Source organism: Budorcas taxicolor, chromosome 4 (genome assembly GCF_023091745.1).
Source record: "Budorcas taxicolor isolate Tak-1 chromosome 4, Takin1.1, whole genome shotgun sequence".
Taxonomy (NCBI): Eukaryota; Metazoa; Chordata; class Mammalia; order Artiodactyla; family Bovidae; genus Budorcas; species Budorcas taxicolor.
Window position 1 is genome coordinate 71,481,638 of NC_068913.1, and position 22,323 is coordinate 71,503,960.

Here is a 22,323-nt window from a genome sequence, read left to right on the forward strand (position 1 = left end):
AATAGTATGAAATAAATTGTCCCTCTGTTGAAAAGATGCTGCATTGTATTCACAAAGTGACTTAAATTATTAAGAAGAAAACTTACTTAGAAATAGAATAAGCTTTTGCTATTTTTGTCATAAAATTTTAGAAGCCTTTCATGGAAAAGGGTCTTCCTTTATGGCTGAAATATTGAAAACCTTATCTGTACCACAGCTGCTCAATAATGAATCCTCAAGGCACCAAAAAACATAAACTGAGTTCAAAACAGCATTCAATTTAATGTTGGGATATAATGGTAATTGTGGCTAAGCAAAATGAATTTGTTTAAATTCTTAAGAGCCATAAAAGAATTTTTTTTAATCTTACTATAGTAAGGTTATTGCATATCACTTGTTTGTATTTAATTATTTAGTAAAATGTGAACCAGAGTTAAAAAGCTCCTGCAAGATATTTAATATCTTAAGGTACATAATTCAAGAGTAGCATTTGTTTTTTCTCAGTAATTTTTAAAACTTGAAATTTTAACTCAATTTCTTTAATCACTTTCTTCCAAGTGAGACTTTAAAAGAAGCCCTAAGTAACAGGTTGTTGACTTTCATTGTTGACACTTTCGGATTATACATAAACTCAGTTCTGAAACAGAACACATAAACTAGCTTAATAGGTGAATAGCGTGCCCTTTCAGAATTAGCCAGAGAAACATAGTTTTGCTGTATATAAATCATAAAACATCCAGGTTAAGAATTCTTTAAATTTGTTACATTTTAAATAGTTTTAAATAAACATCTATTTTATTTAGTTATGTAAGTACTTGTTTTCTTTCTCTAAAGAAAGCTTTATAAAAATATGCCAGAGAAAAATAAGAGACTTGAACAAAGCAAGAAAGCCACTAGGGGCTGAAGTTCATTTAAATCTCTCAGCTGCTGGGAAATCAGTTTTAAGAAGCCAGTACTTAGATATCAAAACAACCAAACCAAGGCTATGCCTTAAATGTATACAACTACAGTGAATATGAAATCAAATTTTAACAAAATTATCCATTAAAAATTACTGATGATTCAGAAATATACTGAATTTAGATCTAAGTCAGAAGAAATATATTGTATAAAATAAGCAATCCAACAAACGTTGTTTTTTTCATGTTTAATGTGAAAATGACGATCTCATGAAGTTTACATACCACAGTATTACGCATTACTTAATATCAATTTTGACGGCTATAGTTTCGTCATCTAAGAATTACATTACAATTGGTGGCACGATATATGCTTTTCAAAACTACTGTAAAACATAACATGAATACAAATACATATTGCCAAGGAGCTGGTGACCACACTGAAATGACTGAATAGCAAACTTCACATGTCAGCAAGATAAAAAGAAACTGCTAAATCTTTTTTCCTCCAGTATTAAAATAATGAGTCTTAGATGATAAAGTAATAAGTTCCAAGATACATTAAATCAAAATATTTACAAAAAATTCAATAACATTTTAGACCAAATAGAAAACAAAAAGGCAAAATTAAGGAAATCATTTGTATTCTACATTTAATTTTTTTCTGTTGACTCTCAGTTACAAGCATTTCAAAGACTTTTTAAAATAATACAGTAACTTTTAATAAACTCCTAGTTAAAATGAGGGTGAGGTAACATTTAATTAAAGCAACAAGTTATCCCCCTTATATAAAGATATCTTCTTGTTAATTTCAGAGATATTTCATACCATTCAACAAGGAAGAAATATGAACAGTTATCTCAAGAAAATGCTGCCTCATCTGAAATTTGAAGTTCAATGTAGTATATCTAAGATATTTTATCTTTGACCACTATAAAAAGAGACATTTTGTTAAATTATACCAGTCCTTAGGCAGATGCCTTAAAAGAAAGGACTTTTTAAAAATGAATAATTAATTCTGAAATTAGCAAGTTCATATCCTTTTCTATATTATGGGAATATTTACTGGCAAATTTTATTAATTTTTATAAGATCCTACTTTTAACTTAAAGTAACAAGCAACCGTCACAGATACTGAAAGTTATCTAGTGCTAAGAAATTGCACATTAAGTCAGAAAATAAATCATGAACCTCTAATTCTAATTACACACAGATAATGAAAACAAATGGTTGTTCCCAGAAACCATGTGTTAAAGCTGATTTTGGACAATGAAAATGTATTTCTGAATCTATATATTGCAGATTCGTTACCGCTAAGCCACCAGGGAAGCCCTCTATATATTGCAAATATAAGCAAAATGACTAGCGCTATTTCTGGGCTTTTTATTTTTAAAGATGTAAACATTATTTTAACATGTCTCTATTCATAAGATACATTTTCCGTCTAAGTGTGAAATAGAATAATGGAAAGGTTAAACACTCTTAAAATATTTCAATCAACCATTCCAAAGCTCAGTGTTTTTCCAGTGCAGAGGAGGGACCCACAAAATTCCAGCTGCCTGTCTGAGAGGCATTCTGGTCTGTGCCGTCAGTCATACACATACCTGCTGTGTTTATGCTAACACTGCCCCAGTAATACAAGAAGAAATGCTCCATCTGGATTTGAAATGCTACCTATTTACCTATCTTTTAAAATGCAATAAAGCCAACTAGATTTTGTTTAAACATATAAATCATTTCATCTGAGGGCAGGATCTCATTTTACCAATAGCGTGCGCTGATCAAGGAGAGTGCTGCATTCACAGGCTTTTAGCTTTTCACAGAAGCTTAGCCAAAATAAGACAACATAAAAATACCACTAATAAACAACACAACATCTTTACAAATTTAAATACTTAATATGACAGTGAGCTTTAGGTAAGAATATATTATTCGCAAGCTTTATTCTCTATGACTGGACACAATTTGCTATTCCTAAAATGGTAACATTAGAATTATTTTTCAGGATTCCTGTGGAGCTGTGCTCATTTTACATCCGTGCGAACTGCTGTCATCACTACTATGTCCAAACCCAGAGGATGAACTGGAAAAGAAGAGAGGGGGGAAAATAATAAAAAGAGGAAATTGGTTTTCACAACACACTCAAAGCCTGAGTAACAGAGGAGAACTTTAATTATCTCCAGTCACAAAGAGAGACAGGAAATTTGGACTTTTAATTAGCCATTTGGAGTGCAGTTGGATATTTTTTTAGCTAGATAATTTAAACGCGAATAATTCAAGTCTGACTAAATGAAAGTCACATAATCAGAATGCAGATAATTGAATTTCTACTGCATTCATTAATTCAGTGTGGAGGTGTGTGTGAAGACTACTATGATGAGCTGTCACAGCTCAATAAAATCTCAGTCAATTAATTTTTTCATTATCTTAGTATTACATCAACAAAAAGTGGAGTGTATATATGTCTATACACACGCATATGTGTACGATGTGTTATATAAATATGTATACGTTAAATCAAAATGCAAGGAAATACCTTTCTGAATCATAATCTATATCGTTTTCTTTTTTTCCTTCCTCTTCTTCAGGGAAACGTCTGTTCATCAAGGCAAACTTGTGAATTGCTTCTTCTACAGAGTACTTAGTCTGCCCAGAAACACATGCCTCGATGTCTTCTGAATTCAGATGACTTTGCAGGAAGAGGTGAAGGCTGCTATCTGAAAGCAGAAGTGCATTCTGTAGAACCCTATGTAAAAGAAAAAAGAAGACATGATCAGTGCACAGGGAGGGACAGTTAGAGGATGGGAGAGAGAAAAACATTAGAAATGTGCCACTGACGTGATTTCTCTACTCTGGCAAACTTGGCATCAATTACAGACTCTCCCTATTAAAAGGATGAAAGCATATGTTAACTTTTATTCGATTATTTGGAAATTTAGGTGAGTAAAAACATGAAGCTAATAGTTAAGAACATCTGTTAAAAGAATAACTTCAAGGACATTTCTTCAATTTAACCATCTGTTATGACCATGTGGATTAATTATGGAAATATTTTGCTTAGATAGTCAGAGAAATTTATTCTGCCTTTAAAAAATTTACTGCCTACCAGCATGTCAGTTCTGTGATCTTTATTGGCTAGGCTGTCATGAAACATCAAAACTTTCAACAACTATTAAAAACTGTATCAAAAAGTCAATACATTTCTCAGCATGTCTTACATTTTCAAACTTTACAAATTGCTTATATATAGGTTCACAAGGGCTCAATTGAGAGGGAGCATTTTTTGAATAGTTAAGGTTGACCTGAAATTTCTCCAAAATCTTCAGCATATTTTTAAATGAGTCACTCAATAAAATTGCTCCCAGCCAGTTTTACCATATATGTAATTAAAATATGATAAGTCTATAACAAGTACATACAAGCCTTCCCACATTCCAAGATCAAAGTTTACAAAGGGAGTACAGATTTCAGCTAGTACATCATGGAGAATGAAAAAGTGCCCTGTAGCCAAAGATATACATGCTCAAATTCATTTTATCAGTTAATGTGTCTTTTCTGACATGCATATCAAAGAACACCCTTATGTTTAAATAAAAACTGGTTTTCTCTTTTTAGCAACGATTTTGACATATGATAATTTAGTCTCTGTTAATAGTTCAATAATGATATAACACAAAACACTAAGACCGGATGCTGGGGACAAACCTGGAACACTGAAACGCAAGTATAATTCTGTTCAACACAGGATTTTTCATATGGAGATCTATGAGAAATAGCGTCTTTCAGACCAACAAAACTTACCTTATATTCTGCATGTTTAGATGCAGAAAACAAGTTAATTAGAAAAGTAAACAAGTTAATTAGAAAAGTAAATCTCTTTTGATCATTCATATCAATTTACTTAAAAACCAAGGTCACTGGAATATTTCCTTCTCTTTCAAAGAAGACAGTTATTTCTTAAAGAAGGCAAGCATCTAAAAATACACAGTATCAAAACCAGAATCTGGCTGTCCTCTTTGCTTCAGATAGGTTTACAAATGGTTTTTGAGAAAACTTTCTTTACTGACCTACTAAAATGAAAAGTAAAACCTTTGTGCGTTTTTAAAAGGCAAAGCCTCAAGCAAAATAGCTAAATATTTCTACTCTTCCATGTCCTCTGCCCTGAATTCCCTCAGTAAATGACCATATCACATGATAAAGATTAATTTACCAAGTACAAGGAGTAAAGTAGTAAATCCTTTTTACTACTCTTTGAGATTTATTTTCTACATTTATAAATGTTTACCACTCTTGTTTTAAATGCTTCAAATCAAGAGAAGATTTATACAGCAACGACCCATTAATATTAACTTGCATTTGCTGTGAAGTTTGAACTGAGTGTTTCCTGTGTCCTTTTGTCAGTGGTTTCCTGCCCACGATGTTACAAGTAACTGTTCATGGGATTATACTTACTGCTTTGTTTCTGTTGGAAATGTGTTTTATTTTCTTTATAAAATAATGGGTAATCTTTAAAATTGATTTTGGATCCTTCGAGGCATTACACTACAAAAGTAATGAGCACTAATGCCAATGATATTGGACACAAATTCATTTTAGCTTTATTTCATGTCTAAAGCAATTCTATTGAGCCTTGAACTGGTCACACACTGTTATTAACTTGCTAGTAACCTAACACATGGGTACAGCAAACAAAAGTGATCAGAGTCCAGGTTGATCAGAACCTCGAGGCTACTGTCTTTTTTCTTGAACTATAATTCAATTTCCAATTTTACTGTACATTAGACTCATTATTTCCGTCTTGTCTTTCTGCTTCATACTGCCATCTGGAGGACACATAAGTGAACAGCCAGAAGGAGCTTGGCACACCTAGTTCAAAATTCTGAAAGGGGAGAAGGATGTGGCTGGGAACATCTGAAGACCCGTACACAGTCTTGAGTGCAAAAACATCTGCCCAGTTTAGGTTTTGTGAATTTCCTCTGTCTGGTTAGCTAAATTTATGCCATTGTACTCCATGGATAAGTTTTAAATAAGCAAAAATAATTTTTAATTGTATTTATGATTTTTATTTTCAGTCAAGTGTTTCATTCCAAAATTAAAAATACAAAATTTTCAGTGTTTTCCCATCTGGTTCAGTAAGCATAATTAGTTCATTTTAAGTAATATCTGATTTACTATATATCAGAGTATTGTGACTGCCATCATAATATTAAATCCTATTTTTACTCTAGTCATATTTATACCACATTTTCCACAAATTTAATAGCAGAAAATCAACTTCAAACGACATCAACTTCAAACTTAAGGAGTACTTTGTAAAACAGTCAGTAAAATGTCACCTTTATAAGTCTCCATAAAAATAAATGTATATAATTTTCAAGCCCTCATAAAAGGAACAAAAAATAGCCTCGAGAATTTTAAAGGAATTTTAAGCACAAGGTATTTATAACATGAGTCAAAAGTTATTCCTTTCTCCATAATAACTTTAAACAAAGCCAAACCTGTTTTTGCTCGAATTAAACACATTTGAAAATCTGGTTTTCCTCAACACGAGTTTATTAGGTGTATTCTATATTGCTTCAGCTGAGAATATATATAGCTATGCAAATCATGTAACCCTAACTAAGGATGCCCTGAGTCTACAGAACCCAATATAATGATATATATACACATCTGTATAGCGGGTGGAAGGTTAGCAGTTTGATGTAGACAAAAAAATTAATTCAGCCTGTTTACCTCTTACCATGAGAAAAAAACAAAACCTACAAATCTTCATTGAAGACATTCATGATCTGTGCTGTGGTGCCCTCTATTGAACATAGACTTATAAAAATTGTGTGTGTGTCTATGTGTGTGTGTGTGTCTGTGTGTGTATAAAACTAGCTGTAGTGTTTCCATGATACCTTTTCATAAAAAATCTTTTATATAAATTCATTAAATTTTTAAGACATACAGAACTGTAATATGAAAGTCTACCTTGTAAGGTACGTGTAGTTATATTAATGGGATGAATTCAGTAAAGAAGAAAAGCTGGCACCCACTTGTGATAGCAAAGTGCAAAAAAATAGTAGGAATGCCAGTTTCGTAGCTGGAGACTTTACCAACAGAGCTATAATTTAGTCTATAACTTCTTTGTTCATAACTATTAGTAAAAGTGACTTACAATTTAAAACTAGCCAGGGAGGAAATCCCAAAGGGAGATTATACCCAAGACTGAGGAAAAATGAATATATTTGAAAAATTTCACAATCATACCAACTTTAGCTGGCATTTAAGAGTTCTAATTATAAAGCTGCCAGTTCCTGGGATTAATATAGTGCCTCCACCTTTCTTATAATTTCCTTATCTATAAAACTGAGATGAAACTTGACCCCTAATATTGTCATAGGTATTGAGATAAAACATGTAAAAAGCTAAACATAGCCAGTCTTCAATAAAATGGTATAAATTCCTCTTATTTGGTACCTCAGCAAAGGAACAACTTTCTAATTTCTCTGTGAAGACTGCCTGGCTATGTACTTTGCTATCAAATATGTATTACTTCACAAATGACCTTAAAATGGAAAAAATACATATTTATATTATAGATACACACCTATGCACAGAAACAGCAGTATTTTGGTTTCAAAGAGGTTGAACATATATAACACTCTTGGTTTATAACTTCAAAATTTATATAAAAACCAAGTTTTTTAAGAATTCAAAAAGCAGCATGTTTTATTTGGGGCATTTATTGGGGAGCCCCCTAATTTCATTCCCCTTCATCATCACCAGTTTAAAAACCACGTCTTAAAAATACATGCTAAAAAGGGAATTCCTGGTGGTCCAGTGGTTGGGACTCTGTGCTTCCACTGCAGGGAGTTCAGGTTCAGTCCCTGGTCAGGGAACTGGGATCCTACATGCTGTGTGGTGCAGCCAACAATAATTAAAAATACACGCTAAAAATCTACAATACACAGGCATATTCCGTACTTTAATATAGGGGTGTTTTCTTCTTAAATTCCAAAAGTGCCTTACAAACAAGGAACAGGCTACCAATAGTAGCCTCACTTAACGGGTAACCAACAGGGCCTCAGAGGACACCAAGGTGGGGCCAGGACACAGATGGCTGAGTTGCACGTGGCATCCAGGTTCCCAAAGTGGGCTTAGGCTGGGGGGACAGAGGGGTCCACTAGAGGCAAAGACATGCAAGGTTGCTATTTCTACACACACGGGACAAAGAACAGGACTATGTATCAGATTTGAGGGGCACAGAAAAGACGGTGGGGAGGATAGCAGGGGCCACAGCATTCAGAGCATTTAAGTGAGGACTGAATCCAATGGTGTGGTATTAGACTCCTTGTTTCCTTCAGGAGCAGACTACATAGAAGAACCAGCTTTCATTTTTCATGTGAAATTCATCTCTTGGAGACTAATGTTCACAGACCATAATGGGACAAATAACTCACAATGGTGTCTGCTCCATGATTTGACTTCTGGATGACATCAAGATTCAACTTTGATGAATCAAGACATCCCTGATAAGTATGCAGTTGCCTCCCCGCTAGAATGGAAGCTTCAAGAGGACACGGATATGTGTCCGTCTTGTGCAGTCCTATATCCTCAGTACCCAGCCTGGTCAAAAGCAGTCACTTCATACATTGGCTCACTGAGTCCTTTCCCAACCCTCCTTTGAATGACACAACTATCCAGGAGGTCGGTGATGCGTGTATTACATTATCGCACTTTCCAGCAAACCAAGGCTCACAGGAATGATTGACTTTTCTGAGGTTACAGAGCCAGAAAACAACCAGGAGCCAAGATTCACAGGAGAGCTGGAACCCAATCCCTCGAGCTCCTGACCCAGGACACTTTCCATTATGACCTCTGCATGAAATTCAACCAGCAAACTGCCAAACCATACAGTGTGCAAGAATAACCTAGAGTAACTAAGCACAACCCCTCAACAGCCTACTGACTCTCACACCAGCATGAATTTGGTTGCCCAATTGTGCAAGGAAAGGTCATGTTCAAAACAATGAAGTAATTCCTAGTCAAAAAAACACATGCCTTGAGCTTAACAAGCAACATAACCAAAGAGACACATGGTGTCCTTTGATGTCAAATAAGGATACTTCTCTACAGAAAACAGGCAGCTCCCCAGATGCTTACGGAGACTGCAGGATATGACTAGCCCTGTCCAGGACTCACTGGCGATGGCTGGTCTGCAGTTTTCCCCAGTAGCATCTGGAGTGACAGGCCACTCTGCAAACTTGTCTGTGGCGATCAGCTCTTTAGGGAGAGGCCATCAGCCACCTGGGTCTCATATAGACAATTAAAATTGGAGCTATCCCCAAAGGGAAAGGGCAGGAAAAACTTGAGCAGGTCTTTGTTCTGTCATGCCTATGAAACGCCACAGAACATCACTGTTAGGATTTCTGAGGACTTGGCTTGGTTAGATTCTTCTGTTCTCTTGTCATTTTTATTCCTCTGTTTCTACCCTCCCTTTTTCTTTTCCAGCCCTTCCTCAATTTATAACCTTGGCTGTTTCTGTATGTCTCCATGACCCCTTCAAAGGAAAAGCATGATACCAATCTAATAGAAATAAATATTAATATTCATGTGGATACTTAATACCCAAGCCTTTGATGAGTGAGCCATAGAGAGAGCAAGCCAGAGGGCAGTATGTTATTTCAGGCTAGCTCGAAGGTGCCAAGTAGAAAATTCAAGATGGCCTCAGATCCTGAAGCTAGTAGAAAAAGAGTTCAGGAGACTGGGCCCTGCCAGTAACTAGTAGTCATAGGACTCAGCTTATTCCCTTATCTATAAATAGGAAGATAGAAAAATTAGCTCAAAGCTATTTCATGTCTAAGTGCATTAAAATAGTAGCTGGCGCTTGGATATCACACATTATATTTCAGTCTGTTGTGAGAGCTTTACATTCATTAACTGATTTAATCCTCTTGACAGCCTTATGAAGTAGATACTATTATCACCCCACTTTACAGGTGGGCAAACACAAGCACAGAGGAGGTAAAAGGCTTGCCTAAATTCCCAGCTAATAGGTAGCAGAAGCAGGATTTGAACCCAGGCAGTCTGCCTCAGAGTCTGTGTGCAGATTAGTGTGTTGTCCCATGGGATGAATATTCCAGGATTACAGAGTAGAAATTAAAAAAAGAGGAATTATAGCAGTATGAATTCAAGTCACTTTCACTGCCGTACCAACCATTACCAAGTGTTCCAGAGCTAATAACCCACTGTGTACATGTGTGCTAAGACAATCAGTTGTGTCCAACTCTTTGCAATGCCATGGACTGTACCCGCCAGGCTTTTCTGTCCATGGGCTTCTCCAGGCAAGAATACTGGAGTGGGTAGCCATTCCCTTCTTCAGCAGATCTTACTGACACAGGAATTAAACCCATGTCTCTTACATCTCCTGCATTGGAAGGCAGGTTCTTTATCACTAGCACCACTTGGGAAGCCCTAATAACCCACTAAGACTATTTAAACACCAATAAATACTCTCTTATAAACATTCCCTCCAAAGAGTAGCAACAAGTTATTCACTCAGAGGATCTCAGAACAGTGTTAGCAGCCCACTGTAGAGCTGATGTTGGTATGTCGATCCTAAACGTTGTAAATAAAGAGAGTTTCTAAGAAGTGCCTTTTAATAAGGCACATTTATTTCCTGGCAAATTTTACTCTTGTCAGCTAAACTCCCAAGCAATTTGGCTCCGCTTTATAGCTTAAGGGAGTATATATTTATTATCTGATTCAATTAGTTCATTGTTTTCTTTCTGGAAGGTTTGGTCCTGAATATGCACTGTGTGAGGTATGCCACAAGGTGGTGCTCTAATATAGGAAATGACTGAGCACAGCACAGCACAAATGGATTTATAGTTCTGAGGAGGATTAGTATTGGCTTCTATTGCCCAATACCTGAAAGTTACTGTAGAGGACTGAATTGTGTCTCCTTGAGAGAGATGTTCTTCTTAAATCCCAGTAACCTATGATCATGACCTTATTTGGAAATAAGGTTTTAGCAGGTGTAATTAAATTAAGGATCTCAAGACAAGATGATCCTGGATTTAGGGTGGGCTCTAAATCCAATGATTGATGTTCTTTTGAGAGAAAAGAAAGGAAATCTGAGACACAGGGAAAAGAAAGACATGTAAGGATGGAGGCAGGGATTAAACTAGCTTCCCTGGTGGTTCAGACTCTGCCTACAATCTGCCCAGGTTCAATCCGTAGGTTGAGAAGATACCCTAGAGAAGGGAATGGCAATCCACTTCAGTATTCTTGCCTGGAGAATCCCTTGGACAGAGAAGACTGGTGGCCTAAAGTTCACGGAATTGCAGAGAGTCAGACACGACTGAATGACTAACAACATAGGAAATAAATTATTGAGCATCCCTCCAAAGCAGATTATCAACATTTTACAAACAGGAACATTCTCTCCGGCTTGATCACAGGACCCTCAATTCTTACAGAATGCTGTGCTCGCATGTCCCATCTGGCCACCAGAGTTTCTGCACACTTACTTTCTGAGGAAATCTTCTAAACCCTGACGGCGCTGATCTACATGCTGGCGATTGTTCATGTTGAAAAATAGGTTTTTAGACGGAAGTTCTGGCAGTTGTCTTATGAGAAAGAAAAAAAAATTTTTTTTAATCATCAAATCAAGGTGATTTAGTTACAGAAATCCCTCAAAATGAAAGCAAATCATGCATGATAATTATCACACAACTATTATATAATTATACACATTTTATAGTTATATTATACAATAAGGATATGAAAAAATCAGTTAACTTAAAGAAAAAATATTTTTAAACATTTTTGAGGACTTTCATGATCAATACTCATATAAATTAGTATAATTCAAGTGGTAAATTTTGAATTCAGAGGCAACAGCCAAAAAAATAAAGCTATATATTGCAATTGAGAAGAAAGCCTACAAAATCCTTCCTATATATCAATACATGTCAATTTTTTAATTGATGTATATTGTTTACAATCTTATGTTAGTTTCAGGTGTTTTCCATTGTTTTTCAGGTTGTTATCCATAAATTGTTACAAGATATTGAATATAGTTCCCTGTGCTATTCATTGTTACTTATTTTATATATAGTGGTGTGTCCAATTTTTAAGTATTGAATATAATAATAAAGTCTTTTTCAATATACTCTTTAAATCACTTACACCAGTAATGCATTACTTTGGAGTCTCTGCCTCAGCCACACAAATTCTCTATACCTTCTTCTCACACAGGATGTTTTCATTGTAAAACACATGCTATTGGTCTGTTTAAAGAAAACAAAAAACATAAGCCAAAAAAGTGCTTTTCTTGTATCTTTAACACTCTATATGTCCCAACATTCATTTAAAGTAGGATTTTAAAAATCAAAAATAGATTTGCATTTATGCCAGACTCAAATCTTGCATATAACCCACCAACATAGCATCCATGAAGACAGCTGGGGTGACATTAATGAGCAGTGATGTCCTGGGGCAAGGCATGAACCTGCCTTTCCCTGAGTCCTGACGTAGCTTCCTGCTCATCTATAGCACTCCTTTCAGAGGCAAATCATAAACATTAGGCAAAATCCTGAAGCATAAATGATCAGTAAAAGCTCAGGGTTATCCACTGCATTTAACCCCATCCATCCACCCATGGAGAAGTCTTTGGGGATTAGCAACACCTTCTCATGGTCCTCAACATGACATTGCAGAAGGCCACATCCTTGATACGGCCATCACCACAGACCACACAAATCACCAGGGATCCTGAAGTCACCTTTAAATAAGAGATCAGCATTCCCCTTCTCTACTAGGTGTGCAAGAGAGTGTGATCAAGTGAAAGAGGCGTGTGGTGCACAGGACAAGTATGTGTGTGGAGCCAAAGTCCAGTCCTGGCTCTGCTATAAGGAAAGTGACTTGAACTCCAGTTCCTCAGATGGGAAAATAGGGATGAGCTAGCACATCCCTGTTTCCCAGGGTCATTGTCAGGACTGACAATATGCAATGGTAAATGTTATCTCAATATTATCATTAGTTACTAGATGTAACTGGTACTTTCTGTTACTTTAAGGCAGATTTAGGAAAAGCCACCCTCAGAGTCCCTACCTGAAGCAAAACCTCGATGCTTCTCCTGTGGGTTTTACCCAAGGCTGTTTCTCCTTTGTGTAAAATAAGAGACTGGCTTATGTCTATTTGTTTTGTAAGAAGATCTCTATTCTGCCTATTAATTTCAACATTCTATTTAATAATCTTTATACTACCAAATGACAAATTTTTTTGCCCCAGAGATTGATATTATTTCAAAAACTGTTATCTACCTGCTTAATATGCACCAAAGGCTGTTTCCTCTGGGAAGTGTCAGTGATAGTAGGCATTAGTTCCTAACCGTCCCCATGAGATGTACAGCACAGTTCCTGGTATTCCTGAACTTTATAAAATTCAAAGAATCTCAGGATGCAGAGAAGTTAAGAAATTTGTCCACAAAGTAGTTCCTGGCCTAAATCTCATTGTGGACAATTTGGCAGCAAAACGCGCTAGATGGAGTTTGTAGCACAATAATAACATTGTGTGTGTGGATTTCAAAGCACACCAGGCCCTCCCTCTGATGTGACCCTTGGGGACTCAGTCGGCAGGCCGTTTACATCAGAGTTTGTGCCCCAGCGAGGCCTGGGTGGGCATCCTCTCAGTGCTCTCTCCCCAGAGAGGACCAGGCCACTGCAGAGGCCTCCTGAGCCTTGGGCACAGACGGAGTCCAGGTCAGCTCCCTTCATTTCTCTGCTCAGAACCACTGTGGATGGAATAACTGGAGATCCATGTGGTGCCCACACCAGACAAAGGTGTATCTATAAGTCCTTCATTTGCAGGACAAGCTCAGGAGAGAATGCATGAAGGGCTACTCACCTCGACCATCTGTTAGTTTAAAATTCCAGGTAAATGCTACGACTTCAGAGTTGTCTGGTATTATTTCCCTTGAGGCTAATTTAAATGGTTTAAACACCAGCTCCTCTACCTGCAAAGCTCTATGGGTCTATGGGTGCAGTGTCTAAGCAAGGCTAACTAGAACTATCCAGGCTCCCCACCCATTCCTAATCATACAACAGGTGGAAGCCTCTTCAGGATCAGGTTACACTGAGAAAACTAATTTATTAAGTTCCTCTAAATTTAGTTGCTGACTTCTAGAACATGTATTTATTGTCAATTTATTAGAATCTCAGAGAAATGCCAATCACTACCACCACAGAAAAATGCCGGAGCACTACCAAATAGTACTTGTGGAACCCATTATTTCTGGCTTTTAATGGACATTTGTGAACTCACATCAAGTTATTTATGTAGAAAAGGATCTATACTTTCATTAACTCCCTGAGGATAATTCAATTTCATACTTACTATAAAGTGTGTCAATAAATATGTCAAAATTTGACCCACAAATTTTTTAGAGGAAGTCAGAAGCCAACTAAAGAATTTCATTTTCAAATGCTCAGTCTTATATACTCGTGTTATAATTTTCCACACAGAATGCATATCTAGAGTGACCTTATGGGTAAAACCAAAGCAAAATCAAAATACAAGGCATACCCTGATAATGCCCTTCAACACCATCATAAAAAAAAAAGCATTCTGAGTTTTTACTTATTTTCTAAGTTGAGGAAGTTTGAAAGAAAAAGGGAAGAAAGGAGAAAAAAGAGAAGTTTAGTGGCATTGAGGTGACCAATATAACAATTTAGCTACTAACAATGGGAAGAGTAAAAAGTGGCTAAATTTTATCTCACTTGTATAATACTACACAGTTACTGATAAAATCTGAGCCCATTTCTATGCTCTCAAGAGAAGTCTGAACTAAATCAGACAGAAGAAGTGACTATCTTCATGGTCAAGGGCTAATAAGCTATACACACCTGTGGGCCAAATCCAGACACCACTTGTCTTCACAAATAAACTTTTACTGGAACACAATTACACTCATTCATTTATGTATGGTTTATGGCTGCTTTCAGTTATTCTGAGAGTCTGTACAGCCCACAAAGCCAAAGATTTTTACTACCTGGCCCTTTACAGAAAAAGACCTTTATTCAAGATAATTATAGGAGGCCACACAACACACAATACTCCTCAAAAGATTATGATACAGTATTATTTCCTAATAAAATAAGTCATTTCTAGTTAATTACTTCTCTTAATTACTCAGAATTGAGACCAAGGCAAAAATAATTGCACATATTCATTTCCCACTTTTCTGTTCTACATATAAAACACTGCACATCTCTTTTCCAGAGAACTGTACATCCTCTCAGAACTTATGATTTATCAGGTAATATAGTCTGCAGAAATATGCCATAACAGATCATAAAGAAATACCATTAATGAGCTATAAAAACTCTTTGTGAATTTTAGATGTTTCACATCTTCAACATGAAGGCAATAAACATTAAAATATTAATATTAACAAAGGTACAACAAGGAATTCAAATAAGTCCATTTTTCAACTTTAGGAACCATCATATTACTTCATTTAAGAGAAAAGCATTAGTTGCAATCATTCAAATTCAGTTCTTTGAATTAGAAACATTTTTATAAATTTCACTTATATCGTAGTACCCATCAAATGTATGCTACCTAAAAATTACTATGATTTCTATGTACTATTGATGGCATACTTACATGAATACATATCTCATAGTCGATATAAGAGTGCCAGAAGTCCTCCTTCTGAATCCTAGGATCTCGAACCCAGACACTTACAAATTCCTGTAAGGGCATCACAAAGAAATATGTTTCCAAATTGCAAGTAGGGCTCAGAAGGGCTGAGAGAAATGACTGTACTAGAACAAAACTGAAAGGCTCTTTAACTTATGTGGTTGTAATCCTTTAAAAAAACAAGAAGTTAATGAATCAAGCACCACAGGAAGTCCAAAAAACACTATTGCCACAAATGGAATTTTTACAATAACGCAAAACCGAGCTGGGCGCGATTTGGTTTTACAGGTTATATGAAGACAATAAGAACAGAGTATTCTGAAACTGATTTTCAATTTTTAATCATGAAAAATAGGTTCACATTTTTATCAAGTTTTAAAAAAGGTCATTTCATACTTTCTTCATTTCTCTGCATTAAAACTACAGGCCCTGCCTGATAAGTTACTTGCTGCTGCTACTGCTAAGTCGCTTCAGTCGTGTCCGACTCTGTGCGACCCCAGAGACGGCAGCCCACCAGGCTCCCCCGTCCCTGGGATTCTCCAGGCAAGAACACTGGAGCAGGTTGCCATGTCCTTCTCCAGATAAGTTACTTGCTAGAACACTAACAAGAAAGAGTGACAAAGGTCGTGTGAAAAGCAAGCAAGGAGGGCTGAAAATCACTTTTGTGCACCCCATGCCTGAGAATAAGCAATACTAACTCAGTAATATGAACAGAAAGATGGGTACTTTTAACATATGTTTCTATTCTTAAAATATACTTTCCCATGTGGTAAACTACTTCTTCATAACAACCTCATGTTATAGGTAAAAGTTAGAGAAGTTAAAAAAATACAGAGTAGATCATTTTATTCCTTTTTAAAGATAATGAGAACAGGAAACACAGGGTAAAATTTAAAATACTTTTTGAAAAAGTGCTCTTCACTACGTCAGCTTAATTTTAAAATATGAAAACATGTACAACAAAAAATTGTTATGTTTGGCATGATAATCTTTGAAAGTATTTATTCATTTGGTGATTATAAATTTGCTAACTGAATTTCATTTTAAATATTTTTAACCTTTTGTTTTGAAGAAAAAAAAAAGACTTCAGGACTGAAATTGTAGGCATTTCTACTGCTTTGCTTTAGCACATCTGAGAAGCAGGCTGTCAATCCTCCAGAGCAGCAGCAGAAGAAATATTATGGAGTTTTCTGGACAAAGAACCTCCATTCTGTTATGCAGATAATAAAATGAGAGTCTGCAAGACAGAAAATTAACAGAAAGGGAGAAAGACAGTCCACATTCCCTTAAATCACTTTTGCTACCTGTAAGTCTCAGCTTCTAAAATAATACTTTGTTCTTGCATTGGCGATTTCTACCCAACTGCTTGTTCTCAATACGCATACAGAGGTGATGACTTAATGCTCCAAAAAGACTTATTTTGAAATCTTTTCATTATGTATTTTTAAAGTCATTTAGAAGACAGACAATAAAAACAAGGCAATGTTCTAAACATTTTGGCCATTATTTCTTAAACACATTCTTAATTATAAGAAGGATTATAAAAACAATTGTTGATAAGAGCCCCTCTTACATAAAGTGTGGCTGGTTCAGTGTAAAGCAGATTCTGCCCAGGGGCAGAAATGAAACAGAACCCAGGCACCCTGCCCTCAGGACACATTTCACCTCCATCTCCTACCAGAGTGTGTACGTAACTCATTTTCCCGCAGTGCTTTTCACGCACCCATAGTTCTTAGAAGGAATGAATCAATCATCAGTGAATCAATAAACAGAGGGACAAATAGGTTAAGAATAGGAGAGAAGACCAGAGTCCAGGGTAGACCACATCTAACCCTCTAAAGTGTCCCCACACACTCAGGGCAAGACAGAATGGTGACAAGGGCTACCAAGGTTATCCTGCCCCCATTCAGCGGGACTAAGGGAGAAGTCCCCTAGTCAACCAGTCACATGTAAGCCACACTCCCTCACAGGGTGCTGGCAGCTCCACTTTTCCACTGGAGAAGCAGAAGTTCTTGAAAATCCCACAGGGAAAATTAAATATTTCCAACAGTTCAGTGTTCCACATTAACAGCAGAAGACACACACCCGTTACTGAAATAGTGAGCCTTTCCCCAGGTTTAACAAAAACGAAAAGACAAACAAATGCATTTGTCAATTTTATACAAACCTGTCATTTAAAGAAGGGTTTCTGAACTAAAATTATAGAATCCACAGTTACTACAGCATCACAGACTCCTTGACCACTCAACATATTATTAATCGAAGATGGTAGTAATGACAAATATTTCTCAAAAAAATCAGAACTTTTCCCCCCTGTTTGTCTGCTATTGCCCAACTACTAACATCTAAACTTTGAGTAATATGTCCCTTTTCATGGAAAGAACACTGAAATTATGGTCACAAGACCAGGGGTAAATTCTTGTTCACTTCCTAAATTATGTGCTTATTCACTGAGCCTCTGTTGCTACATCAGGAAAATAGGAATGATGGCTATCCAACCTATCTCAGCTGTTCATTAAGAGGATCAAATTATAAAATACCTGTGAAAGCAGCAGGAAAATTTTATTGTGCTACATGAAGTCAAATATTATATAGAAAGGAAAGTGCTTATAAACCCAAAGCATGAAGGTCTTCCCATAGACCTTGGTAATAAGCAATTCAGAAACGCTAACACAATTATCTTTTTTAAGTACAAATTTATTAATTTAAGAACCTAGTAGCAAATACTTTAATACTGTAATTTTTCAGTAAAAGGCAGAGAGACCTAAAGATTTCACAGGACTTGCTCGGAGCAGGCCCCTCATAATATTTGTAGAAGGAATGAATATCATAATGACAAATTAAAGTAAGGAACCTAGTTTCCTCATCTTACTGGGTTAGAATTCTCAGATTCTACCTTTATTAATACTCATTACATCTAATTTTTATGTAGGGAAGGATATGTTGAAAACAGATTCTAAAACTAAGCTGGGGGAAAAAAATCTCCGAAGAACACAGCAATGCACTTTAAATGCACACTCAAAATTAACTATGGTGCTAAGTCTCCAAATACTTTCTCAGTCCTGAAAATCTTTAACTTGGTTGAAGTGCTAAATGGTAAGCTTCCTTCCTTCTCATTCCCTTCCACATCTCTGTGGCCCTGAGAGCCATCCCAAGCTGCTGTTCTTCACATCCTGTTACCATTCCAGGGTGACCTCATCCAAACATATGGTTTCAAGCACACAGCACGAACTGATGATTCTCTCTCCATCTCGGTCCAGGCATCTCCCCACATATCCAGCCTCCTGCCTAGAAGGTTCACTTGAAAATCCCATTAGTGTACAGAGTCCACACCCTTCCCACATCCTCCTCCTCATCTCATCCCCAGCAACCCAAGCCAAAAATCCAGAGTCCCCAGACTTCTGTCTTTGACACACTGACCAAGCCCTGCAGTTTCACACTCCTTTGATACACACACCACTCTATTCCCTCTGTGAGTGCTCTGACCCAAGGACGGATAGCATGCCCAATGTTAATGCAAGTGCTACTAATTGATCTCTGGGCCTGTATCCAATTCATCCCCCATACGAAAACAAGAACAGTTCCAAAGCACACATCTGATGATGTCATTTTCCTGCTGAAAATCCTACAAACCTGTCCCATGACCTTCAAGATCAAGTTCAAACTCTGTAGCTAGCACAATACAGCCTTTCATGATTTTCACGCTACTTATCTCCAAAGACGAAGCTTGGGTCACCATACATGATAGGTCATTTCACACCTGCACGCCTCTGAACACGCTGTTCTCTCTGCCTGCACTGCAGTCCTCATCTCGCTTTCTGCTTTTTCCTTTATTGTCATCATCTGGTTCTTTTATTTTTTGCTAACTCAAATCTGTTTTCAAAACGTAACTCAGTCTCTAGAAATCCTTCTGGAATTCCTCTGGAAATCCTCAGATTCCTCCAGTCTGATTAATTTGACCCTTCTCCAAGCCCCTATCGCCTCCGGGCAGACCTTGGGCATCCTCTCTTTTCACCGTGCCTTGTTGCACTGTACTTACCTGCAGGCCTCCTTCACTAGATGCTAAGCTCCTTTAGGGTAGCTTAGGCTTTGCAGTATAACTTAAGTGCCTGGCACATCCAAAGCAGTCCATTAATATCACTTAATGAATAAATGAATGCCTGTAGGAATAAATGAATTGTCTTCAGGGGGAAAAATAAAGATGAGATCAAACTTCAACTGAAATAAAAACCTCATCCACTTGGGCTCTTGGACTCCATGAATTAATGATAAGTTATTTAGCAGCTGGTCTAAAGTTTATCTTAATTTAACAAACCCCTTCCTCTAAGGGCGTGCCAATTAACAGCACATGGCTACAAGAGCAATGTTTAAGATCTATGAGAATCAACTGTTTTTCGAGCACCCTAAAGAACTCCAGAAGCACCTATTTACATAGAAATAATTGAAAATCATCCTGAGAGCTCCAATAACCGGAGTCCCCTAAGACTTCTACCAGATGACAATTTGTTTGCCTAGTTGGAGTTAAAATACGTACTTGAAAGTAATAAAAGTACATTTATTTTAAAATATTCCATAATTCAGATGGGCCTCCCCTCCCCCACACCACAATTAGTAGGAATTAGTGAAGTTTCACGATACTTCCAGCTATGAACAGCACACCCAGGAAGCCAATGTTCACCTATAATCCCTTAATTAGACGCATCCCTCATGATCCTGCCCACCATCCTTCAAGGGAATGTTGACAGCCTGTCAGCCACAAAGGACAGCTCCAAGTTCCATACCTAGAATCATATGGATTTCCTATGAAAATTGCTTCTGCAGCAGCAGTCAGTCAATTTAATAACCTTATTAAACACTTTAATGACTTCTTGGGCCTAATGATTATTTCTAGTATGAAGGAAGAAGTCAGGCAGAGTAGAATTAAAAATTTAAGCTAACCGATCCCTACTGTTCTCCATGTGAAACAGGCTTCTGAAGAAAGATTGCTGCACTGTTTGAAAATCTAATTCCTATGTTGTCTTATAATAATCACGCCTTGGTTTCAGTGTACCCCCTTCCCTCCCCCAGCCCCATTCCACATTCAACGTTTATCCATGTATCCATCTACCTTGTCTTTTTTCCCTTAGTCCTTATATGAGATGAAATCAACAGTAAAAATCATCATACTGAACAAAGCATGCATATGGGTCATGCACTGTGGTGTTTTACACATGTTTTCCTTTAATCTTTACAACAATCCTAAGAGGTCAGTAATATTATTACCCCATTTTACAGACTTTAAAAAAAATTGGCTTCTAAAGCTTGAACAACTGGCTCAAAGTCAAATGGCCATTAGGCTCAGCTAGCTTTCAAACTCTGGTCTGCCTTGCTCCAAAGCCTGGGCCTTACACACATTCTATCTGGTGGTTCTTAAGCAATAAATAATAAATCTCCAATTTCACTGTATTTTCCACTTCACATAAGTGCATTATTCTGGAGTGGAAAAAATTATTTTCTTTGCTCTTAGCTACAGCATCAGTTCAACCAGCATGCTCTTCTGAAATTCTGTCCCACTAGCCTCTCAAAGGCCTTATATTTTATTTTCATATTTGTAGCACCAAGCACAGTACTGGCATCCATTAGTAAGTACTCATGAAATGCTTGAGAATTAATTAACCAAGTGATTTCCTAGAAGATTCAAAAACAAAGGATGTATAGGTTCTGTATGCTGAAAATTATAAGATGCTGTTGAAAAAAATCAAAGAAGTATATACTTCTTTGTATATATTTATGGATTGGATGGTTGGCTGGCAACACCAACTCAATGGACATGAGTTTGAGCAAGCTCTGAGAATTGGTGATGGACAAGGAAGCCTGGCGTGCTGCAGTCCAAGGGGTCGCAAACAGTCAGACATGACTGAGCGACTGAACTGAACTGAACTGATACTGAAGCTGAAACTCCAATACTTTGGCCATCTGATGCGAAGAGCTGACTCACTGGAAAAGACCCTGATGCTGGGAAAGATTGAGGGCAAGAGGAGAAGGGGGCAACAGAGAATGAGATGGTTGGATGGCATCACTGACTTAATGGACATGAGCCTGAGCAAACTCAGGGAGAGAGTGATGGGCAGAGAAGCCTGGCATTGCCGCAGTTCATGGGGTCACAAAGGGTGGGACATGAGTTAGTGACTGAATGAACAATAAAACTTTTAGAAAAGAAATATAGGAGAAAACTTTTGCAACCTACAGTTAGACAAAAAGCTCTTAGATTTGACAGCAAGAGTATAATTCATACAAGGTAAGAGAGCTAAGGACTTCCCTGGTGGCCCAGTGGTTAAGACTCAGCACTCCCAATGAAGGGGGCACAGGTTCGATTCCTGGTCAAGGAACTAAGATCTTGCATGCCACACACTCCAGCCAAAAAATAAAATACTATAAATAAATCATTTAAAATGTTAAAAAAAAAAAAAAAGGAAAGAGAGCTAAATTCTACCTCACCAAAATTAAAAGCCTTTGCTCTGTACCTCCTGCAAAGAGGCTGCAAAGACAAATTGCAGACTGGAAGAACATATCTGCAAATCACTCAATCCTCAAAGGACTTATAGTTAGAATATATAAAGAATTCTTAAAACCCAACATTAAAAAAAAACAACACACAAAGAATTCAACTAGAAAATGGGCAAAACACATGAAGAGACATTTCACTAAGGAAGACAAACAGACAATGAAGAAGCCCATGAAAAGACGTGCAACATCATTAGCCGTTGTGCAT

General features: G+C 36.9%; 1 protein-coding gene across 1 annotated transcript in view; it reads right to left on the reverse strand.

Moving 5' to 3' along the window:
* Positions 1–2,872: 2,872 nt before the first annotated feature.
* The window catches only part of SNX10 (sorting nexin 10), a 71,923-nt gene continuing 52,472 nt past the window's right edge, over positions 2,873–22,323 (reverse strand). Inside the window, 6 exon segments of the mRNA XM_052638398.1 lie at positions 2,873–2,961; positions 3,415–3,624; positions 11,396–11,494; positions 12,057–12,157; positions 15,537–15,623; positions 19,612–19,712. Coding sequence (XP_052494358.1) covers positions 2,880–2,961; positions 3,415–3,624; positions 11,396–11,494; positions 12,057–12,157; positions 15,537–15,623; positions 19,612–19,712 — 680 coding nt within the window. The 3' untranslated portion in view covers positions 2,873–2,879.